This window comes from Camellia sinensis, chromosome 5, assembly GCF_055761805.1.
Source record: "Camellia sinensis isolate YWXY chromosome 5, ASM5576180v1, whole genome shotgun sequence".
NCBI classification, from domain to species: Eukaryota; Viridiplantae; Streptophyta; class Magnoliopsida; order Ericales; family Theaceae; genus Camellia; species Camellia sinensis.
In genome coordinates this window covers 220,279,163-220,293,734 of record NC_138965.1, presented here as the reverse complement: position 1 = coordinate 220,293,734, position 14,572 = coordinate 220,279,163, and the positions used below count along the sequence as shown (strand labels likewise).

Genomic DNA, 14,572 nt, shown 5'->3' with positions numbered 1-14,572 from the left:
TATTTGATAATTTTTTATTTTTATTTTTATATTGTGTTTGGTTGAAAAATTTAATAAAAAATTTAAATAAAATAAATAAAAAATAATTATATCTTACTTAATTTTATATATATCTTTTTCTTTTTCTTTTCAAATTTTTTCATAAATCTCCCCACACCTTAATATTGTTACTTCCTTTCAAAGCTTGTGCAGACCCCGCTCACCAAATTCCCATATTATTTTGTTTATTTTATTCTTTTTTTAATAGACAAATTACAATTGGGTGAAAATACAGATTTTTTCTTGAGGTTTGAAAAATTGCATGCCGCTCCCTGAGGTTATATTTCCATAACAAATTGTCTTATGAGGTTTTTATTTTCATACAGATTTTTCCCTAATTTCTTCTAATTTGTTATGAAAATTTAACTTTTAAGAGACAATTTATAATTTCTCAAACCTCAAGAAAAATCTATATTCTTACTAAATCTCGAAAGAAATGTTTGTAATTTGCTCTTTTTTAATTCATACCATGCCTGCCTACGCTACGATAGTAGTAATAGATACATTTAATTATATTATTTTTATTTATATATAAATATATAATAACAAGCTCATTTTTTAATATTTCATATTCATATGACTCCGCCATCGCTTGCGTTTGTTGCGGTCTCTTTTTTTTTTTTTTATATATATATATATATATTTTATTTCTAGAGAGCTGTCCCTCCCACAATGACCAGACGATGGAAGTTTGTTTGCATTCCCCGCCTCCCCACTACTACTACGGCTCTACGAGTAGTAGTCATACCTTATTATTGGAGTAGCATAGTTTGACGAAGTATTGCAGTCGGTAATTTTGCTGCGACTCCTGAGAGAGTAAGTATTTGCATTTTGAAAAACAAAAAACCCTAAGACCATTTGAGCCTAAAAATACATACTTTAATTTTGTGAATTGGGGTGTTTGTTGTTTCCTTGCAGGATTCACCAAAATCTTTTGTATCTGCTTCTGCTTTTGCTTTGCTCTCAAGTCTTCAAGAGAAGAGCTCTGCATAACTTGGGATTATTATCGGCGGCCTGCTACATTTGTGTGTGCTCGTTTTTTCCTTTTTTTTTTTTTTTTTTTTTTATGGAAGTAAAAAGTTTGATTATTGTATAATCAAATTTATCAGGAAAGGAATAATAACAATAATAATACATAAGAGATGGGTGCTTTCTGCTGCTGTCCATGTGCTGATGATTTTGAAGAATATCAAAACAATTCAATCTATACTCACTGTTTATCCCTCAGATTCTTTTTCCACCAGCTCTTTTCTGGGGTAAGCACTCACTCTTTGTTTCAGCTTCTACCACGCTGCTGCGATCTTATTCATTTTTTTTTTTTTTCATGGCTGTTGTTGTAAATCAATCTTTTTCTTCTTTTTTTTCCCCCTATTCAAGTGTGGTATGGCTGCTGACTTTCATGAGCTAGAAATCTTGCAACCAATTTTATGAACTCCTTTACTCAAGATATGTAATCAAGGCATTCAGGAGCTGCCGTGCCATTTAGGCTTTCCTAGCTGATCTATGCCCTAGGTCAATGTGTTGTTCTTTTCCTTGGCAAAAATGTTTACATATATAATCAACAATTCAACCTCCAACTTGTAAGATGCTGCATTGCTAGTAAATATATAATCTTTAGTGCCTTATCATGATATATATATATATATATATATGCATTAATGTCTTGTTTAACATGTAACCTGATGCATTTCTTTTTCTTTGTTTCATACTTCGATGTAATTATATGTTCATGCCATACACTTACATACCATGGTTATTGAAATAAAGCTATTGTTTCATACTTCATAGATCATTTTACCAATTTGAGTAACTCTCTTTGTACATGTTCTGTAGTTATTTCTACAAAGATTAATAGGATCCGACTATTAACATTTAACATGTTGACTAGTAAGTTACAGAGGGAAACCTTTGTGGTTGGCAGAGATCATATTGGTTATTTATGGCCAATTTTTGCAAATTCCATAGATTCGATAGCTAATACAATCATTTACTGTGCTTTGGTGCCTGCATTCTTGTAACTCTTTCTTTAAAACATGCATGGACATATATGGCTGAAAGATGTTTGTTTGTAACTACTGACTCAGTCACCCTGTATTTTTAAGGGGCTAATGAGGCGTTAATGTGTCAGGCTCCCTCAGAGTAAGATTTGCACATAGATCACTTCTTGCAACAAACATGTTGTAATGATTATCTAGTGAAGTTATAAAAAGTGGCCATATGAAAGTTTTTCATAGAGATGTATCAGAGTGGATCATATGCTGCGCAGATTCTTTTTTGACTTGTGTTGTGTGGGCCAAAAAAGGCTGATCATAAGTATTGCTGCATTATTTGGACCTGATACAGCTAAACAAATCCAAATACATCTAGATTTTATTATATCAAAATAGTGAGAAATCATTTCTGCATTCTACATTGAGAAAGAAGTGTGAACAAAAAGTCTTGATATCTATGTTAGAAAACTATATTAAAAAACCATCCTAAAACTAAAAATTCTAAAGGAGGAGGGGGGATTTAATAGGTATTGATTCACATTGTTTTTATTTTATTTTCAAATTTGTAATGTGTTTCACGTGTTTAATCAATGTGTAGTTGTGTCCGTCAAGTGTACAAATTGTATCCGGTTCTTAAAAAAAAAAAAAAAAAAAAATTAATCTTAAGTTCGGATGCTTGTTTGAGGCGTGTTGTACACGGGCATGACATATTCTTGTAAGCGTTCATAGTTCTTCGATACCATCCTCTCCTAATCATAGTATTGGTTTTATGCATATCCAAATTTCAAATGTTAGTCATTTTAAGGTCTTTCACAGCTGTTATGCATAATAAGAGTTATATTTGTAGCTTTCTTCATAAGCCTCATGGAAGCCTTTGATTCCACATTCTGTTATTGCTATTATTTGTAGGTTCCATTTGTATGTGTAGGTCATATCATTTCTTTGGATCAATTGGATGGGTGTGGTTGGCCGTTGTGCAGGTATTTTGGGCATATAATCTTCTTTCATGTTATGTTTTAATGGTTAAAACAATACGACTATCAATACCAAAATACCAAAACTCCAATGCCACTATTGCTGCTATTGCCATAACTAGGAAATTTGGTTTCACAACCACAAGCTCTTTTGCATATGATTTGTTGCTTCAATTGTCATGCACACTACTATCATTGTTCTAACAGGAATTGCAGCCTTCACTTTTGCGATTTTGTTCCATGAGGGGTTAGAGGCCTCTATTTATAGTAAGTGATCTGAAGCATGGAGAGTTGATTGCCTTTGTGCGATTCTAGCAATCTGTTAGGAGTTCACATATTCTAGTAAAGAGTGTTATGCATGTCTAAGAGACCATGCAACGCATGGATCTCTCTTTCTAAAACTGGCCAAGCAAACCACAAATGGGAGGAGTGATTAGGAAAATTCTATGAAGCATAGACACCTCTTCGGAGATGATACAGGTGTCTGACACGTGTCGGACATGAACACACGTTGGACACGTGTCAAACATGAACACACGCTGGATACGTGTTGGACACGCTGGGACACTTTGGGACACACTGCGGACATGTTGGGACATACTGAGGACACGTTGGGGATACGCTGAGGTGTTGGACACTTTGAGGACTATTTTTAAAAAAATAATAATTTTTTCACTAAAATAGCATACCTAACTGAAGGTTGATAATTTAATAAAATTAAATATTAAATATTTAAAAATATGACATATAATAAATATATATATATATTTTTTAGAAAGGTACATATAATAAATATATAAAATTATATGTTTTGCATGTGTCCCCAACGTGTCATATACTGTATTTTTTAAAACTTTGCATGTCCATGTGTCCGTGCTTCTTAGGGCAAATTCTTCACCCTATCCTCGAAGCCACAACTTCATTTATATTGTACTTGCTCATTACAACTGAGTGCGGCATGCAAGTGGCACAGTGTAAGCACTGTGAGGAAGCAAAACTCAATGGTGCAAAATGGGGAAATGAGACAGTAGACCTAAGTTCATGTCAAGTTACTAGATTTCCTTGAGGGTATTCATGTCAAAAACCAAGGATAGCGTACTGAGTACTTTATCCTCATTATTAGATTGAAAGAGGGAGCAATGGTGTAGAAGAAAATGTGGCATTGTATGATAGATTGACGTGTCCAATGCACGGGCAAAAGCGTGGATGCTTTTAATGACACATTAGTGCCAGGTGTCAAGATAATTGTATTTACCCAAAAGCTTTACCTTTTAAATCTGGGATTTTGTCCATCAGGTTTGTAAGACTGGGCACTTGCTTGTTATTACACTTGAGATGCTTGCTACATGAATGACCCATCGTCGTTAAAATTATTGTTTTTGTTAGACCACTGTTTTGAGTTCTTTCTTTCGCCCTCACTAATCCAGAATGATGGAGCGGTGTATTACGTAGTGTTACCATTGGTTTGCTGAAGTTTGTAATTGCATGCTGCAGTTAAAGACACATGGTACTTTCAGAGGATGACTGAGTGTACTCCAAATGGCTTGCAGCCAAAATTTAAGCAAGTATTTGTGCACCTTGATGGTTCTTTCCTTGATTTGGTGATTATTGGCTATATTTGTGCAACTATAATGTTGAAAATGAGTAGGGTATAGCTCCCCTCCATACTCTTATCCTCCATACTTCTCCATATTTTATTTTTTGAACTCCATTCTAGATCCACAATGGTAATCTAAATTGTTCATCTTGTAAATCTCACAATAAAGACAGTCTGTATAAAAAAATTAGTTTCATCGAATGTCAATGAATACATAAACAAATCACTTTTTGTTTTTATAGAATGAAAGGTTTAAGTATAAACTCACAATTACTGTCCATTTTAAAAAACAATATGCAATTTATTCATATCTAGTGATATCCGATGAAATTAATTTTTTACATAACTTATCTAAATTGTTGGGATTACGAGATTAACGGTTTAGATTATCAATGTAGGCCTAAAATGGAGCTCAAAAAATAAAATATGGAGTATGGAGGGGAGCCATTCCCAAGTGAGTATGTTTGTCTGGTCAGAATCAGACGTGCCAATCAAAAGCTATACTGAACTACATCAGAAATGTTAAAAAAAAGGTTTGGGAGACTTTTCATAATTGATATATAGAAACATGCATCAATGTCACGTCAAAACATTTCTGACCACTGTGATGTTGTGGATATAACTCAATGTCTTGGAGATCAATCTATCTTATAGGGGTAACTTAATTTTAAGAAGTAGGTCTGTTGTTGACCTTCACATAATGTCGGTATGTATTGGTACAGGGCAATGCACAATGATACCTTAGTTTTTGTTTGGCGGACCATATGTAAGAGCAAGTGGTTTGGCTGGCCAAGAGAACCACGTTGTCTACATGGGAATTTAGGCAAAAGCTTATTTCCTTGAAAGATTATTTTCCTTCATCACCCAAAAGAGATAATAGGTTTTACTGATGGGTAAAAAGTTTACAAATGTGGAGGCACCATGTCTGAGAATCTGTATTTATGCTAGGTGCTTGAAATTTAATTATGTCAAAGCAGGCACAACAACCATCATATTTGTGTGAGACATTAGATTTAAATGAATGTGACCACAGCTCTGCCCATTGTTACATAGAGTTACTAAGGCATTACGAGTATCCAGGTAGAATAGAAATGACAGCTGTTGAGGAATTCCTAAAATATGGTCATTCTTGTTAGTGTTAATGAAAAACAATTTCATGCATTTTAGCATAGAGTCATTTCTAACCATGGGCATATAGAATTGTTGGATATTTATGGGACATCCAATTGTATCATTATTTTGTCCAGTGTTTACTGTCTTCATTCGAAAGGTTTATTGTTATGATAATATTAGCATTTTCTTCAATTTTCAAGGAGATAAAGCCTGTATAATCTGCTTCTGCATTACTTCAATGTGCCGATTTTTCACTCTGCCTTATTGTCTTGCAGTATAGTACAATGTTTCTCAGAATTGAAGGAAGGTCAGTATCATCATCAATCCAAGGAACTGCTTTAGCATCCTCAGGGATGGGCACAGTGCTACCTGATAGTTCCCTCAATGATGCACACCACTCTGTCTCTAGACCATTGCCTTATGATGCTGATCAGAGATTCTCTCGTTCGCAACGTGATGGTTTGGTCTCTAGGCGTGATAAGTCAATGACTCATTTTCAAGAAGATTCACAACCACTGAGAAGAAATATGAGTAGTTCTGGTATGGAACCATTGGGTTCTGGGAAGAAATGGAATGGAGTTGATTCTGCAGAAGAGTTCAAACTTGGCCATTCAGAGTCTTCAGAGAAGGCCTTAACTACAAAAGTTGCACATGGACTAATTTATATACAACATTCTTCTGAAGATGAGGATGTTTGCCCTACATGTCTTGACGGTACTTTAGTATATCCTCATTCATACTTTTAGCAGCCAATGTGAACTTGTCTTTTGTGGCGTTAAAATCCTGTAGTTTTCTGGTAGATCATTATTTGAATATGATTAAACTTTTATGCTAGCCATGAGTGGTGAATGTTAAGATTGAAAAATCAGTTTTCTTATGCACTTGCTTAACTACTTTGATATTTACTGACATATACTATTGCAGAATATACTCCAGAAAATCCAAAAATCACAGCAAAGTGCTCTCATCATTTTCACCTTGGTTGTATATACGAATGGATGGAAAGAAGTGACAGTTGTCCAATTTGTGGCAAGGTACACACTACGCAGTTTCTTATGCCAGTTTCTGTATGGATTTTTTTTAAAAAAATATTTTTCCTTATGCCAATTTATCTATCTATCTATCTATCTATATTCTGTCTGTGTGTGGCGCGCGCGCGTGTGTGGTGAGGTTAGGGGGGTGACCAAATTTTATATTCAAGAGAACTCCTCACAAAAACATTCACGTGCAGATGGATGATATCTCTTTAGCCCGACCGTGAGTTAGGTGAGAGTGAGATATTTGGTATAATCTTATAGATGCAGCACTGAGAAGAAACTACAGAGGAAGGGAAGGACTAGAATAGAAGGGAAAAGGAAGAAGAAAAGGTGAAAAAAAATCGATAAAAATGGGGAGAACCTGCTGAGAGAGAGAGAGAGAGAGAGAGAGAGAGAGTGTATTATGCCAAAGTCTTTGAATTCAATATTATGCCAAAAACTCCAAAAATTCGATACACCCAAGCCGCCTTAGACATAAAATATATATGCTTGTCCCCAAAAAGAGAAATAAATAAAAATAAGAAAATAAATTGAAAATAAGAAATTTTATAATAAAATCCTAATTAATAGAAATGACTGTTATTGGTGTCACAAGGCTTCAACTAGCCGCTTTTCAGACTTCTCTTGTAAACTCTTAAATAAGTAGAATTCCTGGTTGTTGCCTTTTTCATGGTGTTAGTAAAAATTATGCTGGGGTTCGATCGACAGCAATCAAACAATAATTCAAACTGAATAATTTAAACAAGAACAATCAAGCAATTGTGGTTTTGATTCGAATGCCTTAAAAGAATGATGACTTTTTTGGATCAATGATAACAAAGTAAACAAGAAGAAAGAACACACTTTTTATATAAACTGATGGTAGCAAAGTAGATTTGAATAAACATAAGTAATTTCATATTGAAATTACTGAAGTTCACTAAAAAAAGTACAAGTCACAATCAAATGAACTACTCCTAAATTACAATTGAAACTACTCCTAAGTCTAAAACTAAGGCCTCGTTTGGGAACAGGCTAATTTAGTAACTTTTTTGCTATTTGGCTAAAATATGAGTTAAAAAAAACTAGTATGTTTGGGATAATTTTTTGACTTTTTACGAAAAGATGTGCAAAAAGTAGAGAGAAAAGAGAATTTTTGACTTTTTTGTATAGGTTGTTGGCTTTTTGGCTTTTTTAGTAGCTTTTTGACTTTTTGGTTAAACCGGCTAGTCCCCAAATGAGGCCTAAGTTGTTGTATTGTTGTTGATGTCTTTTTCTCTTGCTCATTTACTTCCTTTATAATGCCCCAAATCTCAACCACGCCTTCGTTCTTTTTAGCCACTATCCCATGATCCTTCAAATCAGCAGGCCACTTTCATTCAACTGCTCAAAACTACCTTGGCCTTCTTGAACCTTCAAACCTTCTTTGGTTCCTCTTTCTAAAGCAAAACCAACTTTCTCAATGCTGTCACATGTCCCCCATGATCTCTAGCACTACCTTCGACAGAGAAAAACATTTTACTAAGGCCCATAACTACTTGTAACCTCCTTTGCTTCTTTAAACTTTTATCTTTGACCCAACTCCGCTTTTAAACCTCCAACCACGTCATCACACAATTTTCCTTCAATTAATGAGCATGATCGGCAGAGAAAAGCTTTCCAATTCACAAATATGGTCCCCTATAAATCAGTCCACCAAGCCAATTAACCAATTGATAACTAGCTCACGACCCTCTCAGCCAATTGATGCACCTGATCAGTTCCTTCACACCACGTAGCCCCTGACTTTTAAAAGACTTCATTCTGACTTCACTGCCACGTGTCATCATCCGATTAATCCACCTGTCAATAGGAATTTTACAAAAATGGGTGCAAACACATGGTCTCCGTCAATTCTCCCCGGTTAAAAACTATCCTCCTGTGAGTACCACAATATCAAAGCAATGAAAATCGTCTTCGAAATTCTAAGCGGTATTGGTGTTCTGATGATTTCTTCCAATGCATAAGATATCTCCAAAAGTCGTCATAGGTCTTTGAATGAGGATATTATGCTTTTGTTGGCCTTTAGACAAGGAGGATTTATTTATTTATTTTTTAAAGCCTTTACCATTAAGGGTCTTTGAACAATGAGGATTTTTTTCAGTAAGTTTTTTAAGCCTTTCATTTGACCCTTTTTTTTGGTTGGGTGTTTAGACAAGTAACTTAGAAATGTTGGGGGGCTTTTGAAAATGTGGGGCCTTAGGTGGCGGTTTTTCATAAATATTAGTGGAACTCACACCATCAATGGTGACTTTACAAACCTTGTCCTTAATTTCACAAATGTATGAGAACTATTTGGTGTTTTCCAAGCATGAATTGCACCTCATGACACTAATGTAATTGTGGCCATTTTCAAAGATTTCATGACCCTTTTCCTTCGACACTAAGGACTCATCTAAAGGGTTAATTTCCTAGTCAATTCAGGTCTTCCAAACTCATGGCTCAAAGTTAAGGATCAAGGTTTGATGTGGACAACGGGATGCAATGTATTAGTCCATTTATGAATTTGATAGAAGAGAAGGGAAGAGAAGGGAAGAAAAGGTGAAGAACAGAGGAAAGAAAGTTGGGAGAAAGTGGGAGCATCAGCCCCAAGATAGAGAGAGAGAGAATACTAAGTCTCTAAATTCAATGTTATGCCAAAACTCATAATAATCCATAGTTAATTTAAACCCTTAAATATACCAAACTGTAGGTGGTTCCATTTTGGATGTTAGTTATTGCACATTTTCCTCCATCTTTCAGTAAGTTGGATATATCAAATTTAACATTATTTGTGAAGCCTTCTTAAACACATGCTCGCATGCATGCACACGTGACGGAGGTATTGATGGAATATAATGTTGGTAGTCCATATGCTAAATTATCTGAAATGTTATTCAAGTTATCTCAGCAACAAAACATGATTCGTTTTTACTTTTTTTTTCCCCCCTCTTTTCTTTTTTCTTTTTTATATTTTATGCGCATCATGGGCTAGGGGTCTGTTTATCCAATCCTTGTTTAGTTTTAAATAAGATGCCTCTGATAGTTGTTTGTTAATAAGTTACTCTTCTACGGTTGCAGGTTTATTAGTAGAGCAATAAACTTTTATGGTTTTGAATTAGAGTTTTGTGATTTTTTCAGGAGTAATAATGATATTCACACTTCATTATTAACCTCTCACGCTTCCCTCTAAAAGACAAAAGAGAGTAAGGGAAAGTGGCAAAGTGTGAATAGAATTGCTCTTTTTTAAGACATGAAATTAATAATTCTATTTCGGTTCTTGAATAATAATTTGATCTCCATAGTTCAATGTTCACTGATTTAGCAAGTCAGCTGCAATTACGTCTAATCTTGGTGTCTCAGGAGATGGAATTCTGTGAAAGCCCTTGAAGTTTTGCGAGGAGGTTGATTTCAAAGTAAAAGAGCAAACGTACAAAGCAGCCAAGAATGTGTAATAAGTACTGTGCATAACAGGTTCCCATGGAGGAAGCTGGTGGTTTATTTTTATGGCACTCGTTTGTATTTTCATGTAATGATATCCTCCTCCTTACTTGATATTTCAATGCACTTTTGCGTCTCTTTTGTATAGGAAAATATTGGCCAGTGTTCGATCACATTAACTGATTCGTGTAATTATATTTGTCATGGAATCATCTGGAAACACCTATACCTTTTATGAATATCCCTTGAATTTGTGTGTACTACCAATAAAAGTGAACTTGGATTATTGTACATGATTAAGGTTATTTAGGTTTTATGAACTAGGTATTTTCAAGCTTGATATATTCCATGGCCATTTGCTCTTGCCAAAGCAAAAAGACTTTTGGCAAATTATTAACGCATAAAATAAATAAATAAACACGAAAGTGAGGAAGGAAGAAAGAAAGAAAGAAAGAAAGGGACCAAGAAGAAGCTTTTTATGCTGCATTTGTACAAAAATGAAAAACATAATTATATACAGATCTTATCAAGCCAAGTTCAGTTCTATTGAGAGATGGAATCTGTGATTCCAAAGTCAACCCAATTCGTTTGAAGTTTCACATATATAATGCTAGCCTAGCTTAACTTACTACAAATGGAAAGGCAGGTCCATTATTTTTTATCCCCAACAATTTCAATTTCAATATTTTCCTGCTGTTTTTCCCTGTACTGATACCTATGCGCTGAGTATAGGAAAGCACAGAAGTTAATTAAACTCAGACCCGCAAGGAGCCAGTACAAGTTATCGAACCTTCCACTATTAATATTCTGGGACAGCCATGATGGTTGCGTTCCATCACTCCTACCCGTTACAGATTTGACAATGCTGTTCAATATGGTGGCTGCAAAGCAACCTAAACCCCCAGCTACAGCCGCATAAGCTGAACCTATGCTTCTCATGGCATCCGGGGCTTCCTCGTATAGGAATTCTAGCAATCCCACAATACAAAATACTTCAGCTACCCCAATCAGGCTATACTGGATTAATAGCCAGTATGCACTCAGGTTTGGCATGGCTGTTAGAAAACTAGCCTCGTACCCGTGTTGTATCGCATAATTCCTTCTGTACCTCTCAAAAACGCCAGCCCATGCCACTGAAAGAATTGAAACTGCCAACCCAATGCCTACCCTCTGAAGCTGAGAGGCCCCATGGGGGTGACCTGTAATGCGCCGCGATAGAGGGACAAATATCAAGTAATAGAGGGACAGTAGAATGAATATGCTGAGTCCTGGAAAGACAGGCATGCATGTCACAGGGAGTTTAAGATTACCCAGGTGGGTATTCAGTGTAAATGCTTGCTGTACTGATAGAGTCAAGAACTCTGTCAAGATTACACTGAGCATTATAGTGCAAGCTGGAATTGGAAGGAGCCTTAAAAGAATCTTCACTTCTTCTACTTGTGTGACGGTGCAGAGCCGCCAAGGACTCGATTCAGCACTGTCTTCCTTCAATTGCAGGGCTGCTTTGTCTAAACATCTGTAAAGGCCAAAGACTCAGAAATAAATATATACTAAAACAATAACATATTTGAGTGTAAAGAATCAACAAATAGATATGCCAACAGATAACAAATGGCTTACTTGAAACTGTCAGTATGAACTATCTTGGTGCTGCCCTTTATGGCAGATCTTTTGCCTGGAAGCTCATAGAGGCCCACTAACTCACCGCTATCAAAGGAAGCATTTCTCTTGCGAAAGGCAGCAACCAGGACTTGTGCAACACGGGTCAGAGGACTGCCTCCGGGCAATCTGTGCCTATACAAGGGAGTGCCAAGGAAGAAGACCATGTTTGAGATCCCCATAGCTATGGCCAAGAAACCAAAAGCGGATCCCCAACCATGTTCCCTCTGTATGTAGACCACTGCAGTGAAGGCCGCTATTGCCCCAACAGTGACAGACAAATAGAACAAGTTGAAAAATCTATCCAGGTGAGACTTGTAATCTCTGCTTGTTTCATCAAATTGATCGGCCCCAAAAGAAGAAACACAAGGCCTTATACCTGCAGCTCCGAATCCAGTCATGTAAAGAACCGAGTTGAGATAAAGCATCTGCCATGGTTTTGCGGGTTCGCAATTTCCCAAAAGAAGGGCAATCCGACTACACTCAGCTTGGTTTGGCACAAAAATGGTCTTGGTGGCACATAAGGTAATTCCTATCAAACCCTCCAGAAATGAACATAAGATGTTAATAATCTAGGCAATTTTTGATAGAACACGTGGTTTTTCAATTAAGGTTTCACAAAAGTTGGTTTGATATCTATAATGAATTGGTATTGCTTTTTATTTATTTATTTATTTATTTATTATCAAGTAATAAATTTAGAAATCACAGTAGATATTGTAAAAAAATAGTGGGGCTAGATAGATTGGAGGAACACATCTTACTTACTGCGAGATATAAAGTGGAAAAAATTGCAATAGTCCAATATCGACCAAGATATGCATCGGCTAAAAAGCCACCAAGCACAGAGGAGGCCTGTGATATTCCCAAGAAATTGTTGACTGTATTTGCTGAACTTGAGAAAGGTCTATGCATAACATAGAACATAAATGTCACCATGTTAACTGCAAGCCCAAAATAAGCCATTCTCTCGGCCATTTCATTCCCTGGGACAAAGCAAGCAAGGGAAGGAGTCAAGCTCTTTCTCACTGCCGCCGGCTGACAATCATCAAACATAAAAACAAACCCTCACAACAACACAACACAACCCAACCCAACCCAACCCAACCCAACCCATATTTGACATGAATGACAAAACAAAAATAAATAAATAAATAAATAAATAAAAGAAAAATAATACCCACAACAAAAGAAAACATCAACACCCACAACCATATTTGACATGCCATCAGTTGTATTAAGCTCTCAGTAGCTAGTAATGTTTCAACAAGATTGTTGTTTTTGTTTTTGTTTTTGGGGGAAGTGAAGTGAAGTGAAGTGAAGTGAATAAAATTTACCGAAAATGAAGAAGGCGGCAATCCAACCGCCAGTTTTGGATAGATCGGGAATAGGTTTGCCGCGGATATTAACGGGTGTAGTTCCCCCTGCAGAATAAGCGGCGGCTGAAGTAGTGTGTGGTCTGTGGTCAGACTCAATGAAGTAGATTCCAAGCTTCTTTCTCATCATATATGATTGATCAGATTCAGAATTTGAATTTGAATTTGCATTTGAATTCCCCTCTAAACTAGTAGCAGCAGGAGGTGGAGGAGGAGGTGGATCCTCCTGCTGCTGCTGCAACACTTCCGGTGACTTGATCTCTGTGCTAGTGCTACCCATATCCCTCAACTATGAAGTTGTCCCTGCTGCAAATAAATAAATATATACACCATAAAACCCCCAACCCAACAACTATTTTTTGTCAACTAAGGTTGCAAGTGGAGCTTCCTATCCCCACATCGAACAAATCAAAACCAAAACCAAAACCAAAACCAAAACAAAAACAAAAAAAGGGGTTACAAACAAGTGGAGCTAATTAAGTGGTCATTTGTCAAGATGGTTAAAGAGTAAATGGAGTGTTAATAATAATAGATGGAATTGAGAAATATGAAAGATACTTCCTTCCTCCCATGAGAGAGAGAGAGAGAGAGAGAGAGTGCGTGTGGAGGAGGTAGTTGCAGCTCCATTGTTCAGTCGTTCTACGTTTTTATCAGAGTGAGGTCCCACTTGAGACTTGACAGCTCCTCTCTCTCTCTCTCTCTCGTAATATGCGAGTAGTGAGTTATGTATGTATATGGGAATGGTAGGTGGGTAGGCCCCCATTCCCATTCCATGCCATTCGATCCTTAAATGGGACAAAATTATTTCGTCGCTACGATCGCAAGGCTGAATTTTGATTCTCACCAATGAGCCTGATTTTATTTACCATCATTTTCTTACAATAATTTTACTATAGTTTTAATTACAATAAACTATGTATTAAACATTTAAAATTAAAATTAAATAACAACTAAAACACAAATTAAGCTTCGTATGGGAATAGATTATTTAATAATTTTTTAATTTTTTAACTAAAATATGAAATAAAAAAAATTAATATGTTTTGAATAATTTTTTAATTTTTTACGAAAAGATATACAAAAAATACAGAAAAAATAAGATTTAATTTTTTTTATATAATTTATTAAACTTTTGATTTTTTTAATAACTTTTTAATTTTCAAACTAAACAATGATGTTCCTAAACAAGTACTAAATATTTATTATAGGTAATTCTAATCCCTACTAAATGGATTATTACTTTGGACAATGAGGACTTGAGTTTTTTACATTTGTTAAAACTCCCCTTCTCTTCTCTGTGAATCTAACATATATTGTATCGGAACCTCATATTCATATTTGCAAAACG

General features: G+C 35.7%; 2 protein-coding genes across 4 annotated transcripts; one reads left to right on the top strand and one right to left on the bottom strand.

Annotated features, from left to right (window-relative positions):
• The first annotated feature begins 594 nt into the window (after positions 1-594).
• Positions 595-10,480, top strand: LOC114261514 (E3 ubiquitin-protein ligase At3g02290). 3 transcript variants are annotated; one of them, XM_082871525.1, is made up of 7 exons: positions 597-855; positions 958-1,064; positions 1,149-1,295; positions 2,940-3,010; positions 5,990-6,428; positions 6,639-6,748; positions 10,112-10,480. In XM_082871525.1, the coding sequence occupies exons 4-7, from the start codon at positions 2,951-2,953 to the stop codon at positions 10,136-10,138; spliced, it is 636 nt and encodes a 211-aa protein (XP_082727651.1). In that variant the 5' UTR covers positions 597-855; positions 958-1,064; positions 1,149-1,295; positions 2,940-2,950; the 3' UTR covers positions 10,139-10,480. The 3 variants fall into 3 exon arrangements, with proteins under 3 accessions (XP_082727650.1, XP_082727651.1, XP_082727652.1); XM_082871524.1 differs by lacking the exon at positions 2,940-3,010 and having other exon boundaries at positions 595-855; XM_082871526.1 differs by lacking the exons at positions 597-855; positions 958-1,064; positions 1,149-1,295; positions 2,940-3,010 and adding an exon at positions 5,000-5,134.
• A 167-nt stretch (positions 10,481-10,647) lies between these two features.
• Positions 10,648-13,934, bottom strand: LOC114261513 (protein NRT1/ PTR FAMILY 6.1). The gene is made up of 4 exons (XM_028201777.2): positions 13,186-13,934; positions 12,617-12,834; positions 11,810-12,390; positions 10,648-11,705 (listed from the first exon to the last, which is right to left on the bottom strand). Exons 1-4 carry the CDS (start codon positions 13,502-13,504, stop codon positions 10,841-10,843), a joined length of 1,983 nt encoding a protein of 660 aa, XP_028057578.2. The 5' UTR covers positions 13,505-13,934; the 3' UTR covers positions 10,648-10,840.
• Positions 13,935-14,572: the final 638 nt, after the last annotated feature.